The following is a 2,572-nucleotide window of genomic DNA, read 5'->3' on the forward strand; positions in this document are numbered from 1 at the left end:
TCGGAGGGTCAGTGCTGAGGGAGTGCCGCACTGTCGGAGGGTCAGTGCTGAGGGAGTGCCGCACTGTCGGAGGGTCAGTGCTGAAGAAGTTGAGGCCTAGTTGCACTTTTGGGTGAATTTTAAACATCGTTTGGCCTGATTTTGAAGAAGAGCAGAAGTAACCTGGCCCGGTCACTATCAACACCCTCATTAGGAAACTAGGGAATCTAGTCTTGCTGATCCTGGGATCTTGCTGTGTATTCATTATCCACCTTTTTTTGTTTAATTGCAACAATGAGCGCTCTTCAGAAGTGCATCATTTCTCGTAAGAAAACACACTTCGGATATCCTGAGGATGTGAAAGGCGCTGTGTAAATGTAAGGCTTTTTGCTTAACCTTGTCGTTATTTTCCTGTAGCCCGGAAGCAAGATGGTCTCCTCTGCCAAAGCTGCTGTGCCCACGGTCGCTGACCAGGCCGCTGCCATGCAGCTTGGACAATGCGCCAAGAACCTCGCCACAAGCCTGGCTGAGCTCCGAACATCTGTACAGAAGGTCAGTCATGGTCATGGTCCCCACAGTCCCCTCCCCCGCCTGTCGGCTCTGACTCGGACTTTGTACGGGTTTGCTTTCTGTCTGGAGTGGCCCAGCTGTTCAGCAAAACAATTGAGCAAACTGATCTTGACAGGCGAACTAACACGGTAACGTCCGACTCTCTTGAATTCAGGCTCATGAGACATGTGGGCCCATGGAAATTGACTCTGCCTTGCAGTCGGTGCAGACTCTGAGGAACGAACTGCAGGATGCCAAAATGGCGGCAGCTGATGGACAACTGAAGCCATTGCCAGGGGAGACGGTAAGATGAACTCCTTGGCAAATCAATCTTCTTATTTTGAGTGAAGACCGTGACCATTGACCTTTGGAATTTATTTTAAAAATCAAGTTAATGTGAAGAATTGGCACTGAGCGTGGCAGGGGTTTCGTTTATTTAATTGGTTCTTTGACTGTCAATGTGGGAATGTTTCGACTCATATGAGGGTGACCACTTTTGTACATTGTCAGAAAATGAGGTAAAGTTGCCATTTTTCCAGAGGGTCACGCTCTCGTGAGAGAAAGATGTCTGGCTGTGGTTTAATCTGAGGGTCCCCATGCCTCAGTCGATGGGAGAGGTCGAAAAGTAGAGTCCTCAGCTGCTGCGGGAATTGAACCCATATTGTTGGCATCACTCACCAGCCATCCAACCAACTGGACTAGCTGAGCCACTATGTTGTCATAACCCAGATTGTGAAACTCAGAGATGTCGCAGGCATCAGCAGTGATACTTTTCACCTTCTTCACGCTCGGGTGCCACTGGAATACTAGGGCACAAATGTTGGCACACTCGGGTGTCCCTCCCTCTGAGCCAGACGTTCTTGGTTCAAGTCCCACTCCTGGACTCAATAGCCATGGAGGTTATGTGGTAACGTTAAGTATCAGGATCTAAACACGTCTGGTACCATGTCAGAGAGTCACACAGCACGGAAACAACCCCTTCGGTCCAACCAGTCCATGCCGACCATAATCCCAAACTATACCAGTCCAACCTCATGCTCCTAGCCCATATCCATCAAAGCATTTCCTATTCATGTACTTACCGAAGTGTGTTTAAACATTTTAACTCGTGTCCAACACTTCCTCAGGAAGTTCAGTCCAGATGCAAGCGACCCTCTGTGGAAATGATGTGCTCCTCGTGTCTTTCCAAATTTCTCTCCTCTCACCTTAAAAGTATGGCCCCTTGTCTTGAAATGCCCCACTCTGGGGAAAAGACACCTCCCATTTGACGTGTGGGAAAAGGAGAAGAGTTTCCTGGTCAGTCAGAACTGTGCGATGCCTCATCCTCCCTAGATTCAATGACTTCACATGCACATTCTCGCTGTGAGTGAGCATCACCTTCACTCCAAGTGGCAAGAGCACACTGAAATGCCGATTCTGGTATTCTCAGACTATCCTTTGATGGTTCACTGCAACTTGTGTTGCTCCTGAATCCTGGTCTGGGGTAAGATGGTTGATTCTGGATTCCCAAGCCAGAAGATGTGGACGTGAAATTAAGGAGGGGCTCTGTTATTAAAATTAAAGAATGAAGGCTTAAACATGAAAACTGCATTGAGCTCTTTACCTGCAGTGATTGATTGCTGCTTGTGCCAGTGTGTTGAAAATAGAACTACATCGAATTGAATTGAATTGAATTGAATTTATTGTCACGTGTACCGAGGCACAGTGAAAAGCTTTGTCTTGTGAGCAAAACAGGCAGATCACATGGTTAAGTAGCATAGATAAGCAAATAATAGGTAAACAGCAGCAAAAACCAAAATGAGTACAGGTGAATGTTAAGAGTTTGTGAGTCCATTCAGTATTCTAACAACAGGAGGTTGGAAACTGTTGTGAAACTGGCTGGTGCATGTGTTCAGGCTTCTGTACCTTCTCCCTGATGGTAGAGGTTGTAGAAAAGCATTGCCAGAGTGGGATGGATCTTTGAGAATGCTGGCGGCCTTTCCTTGACATTAGGCCTGGTAGATGGATTCTATAGATGGGAGGTTGGCCTTTGTGATTGTCCGGG

General features: G+C 47.2%; 1 protein-coding gene across 1 annotated transcript in view; it reads left to right on the top strand.

The window, feature by feature from the left end:
* The window catches only part of tln2b (talin 2b), a 297,300-nt gene that overhangs the window by 205,888 nt on the left and 88,840 nt on the right, over positions 1-2,572 (top strand). Inside the window, exons 25-26 of the mRNA XM_043680129.1 lie at positions 397-531; positions 704-832. Coding sequence (XP_043536064.1) covers positions 397-531; positions 704-832 — 264 coding nt within the window. The remainder of the gene's footprint in view (positions 1-396; positions 532-703; positions 833-2,572) is intronic.

The sequence above is a fragment of the Chiloscyllium plagiosum genome, chromosome 40 (genome assembly GCF_004010195.1).
Source record: "Chiloscyllium plagiosum isolate BGI_BamShark_2017 chromosome 40, ASM401019v2, whole genome shotgun sequence".
Taxonomy (NCBI): domain Eukaryota; kingdom Metazoa; phylum Chordata; class Chondrichthyes; order Orectolobiformes; family Hemiscylliidae; genus Chiloscyllium; species Chiloscyllium plagiosum.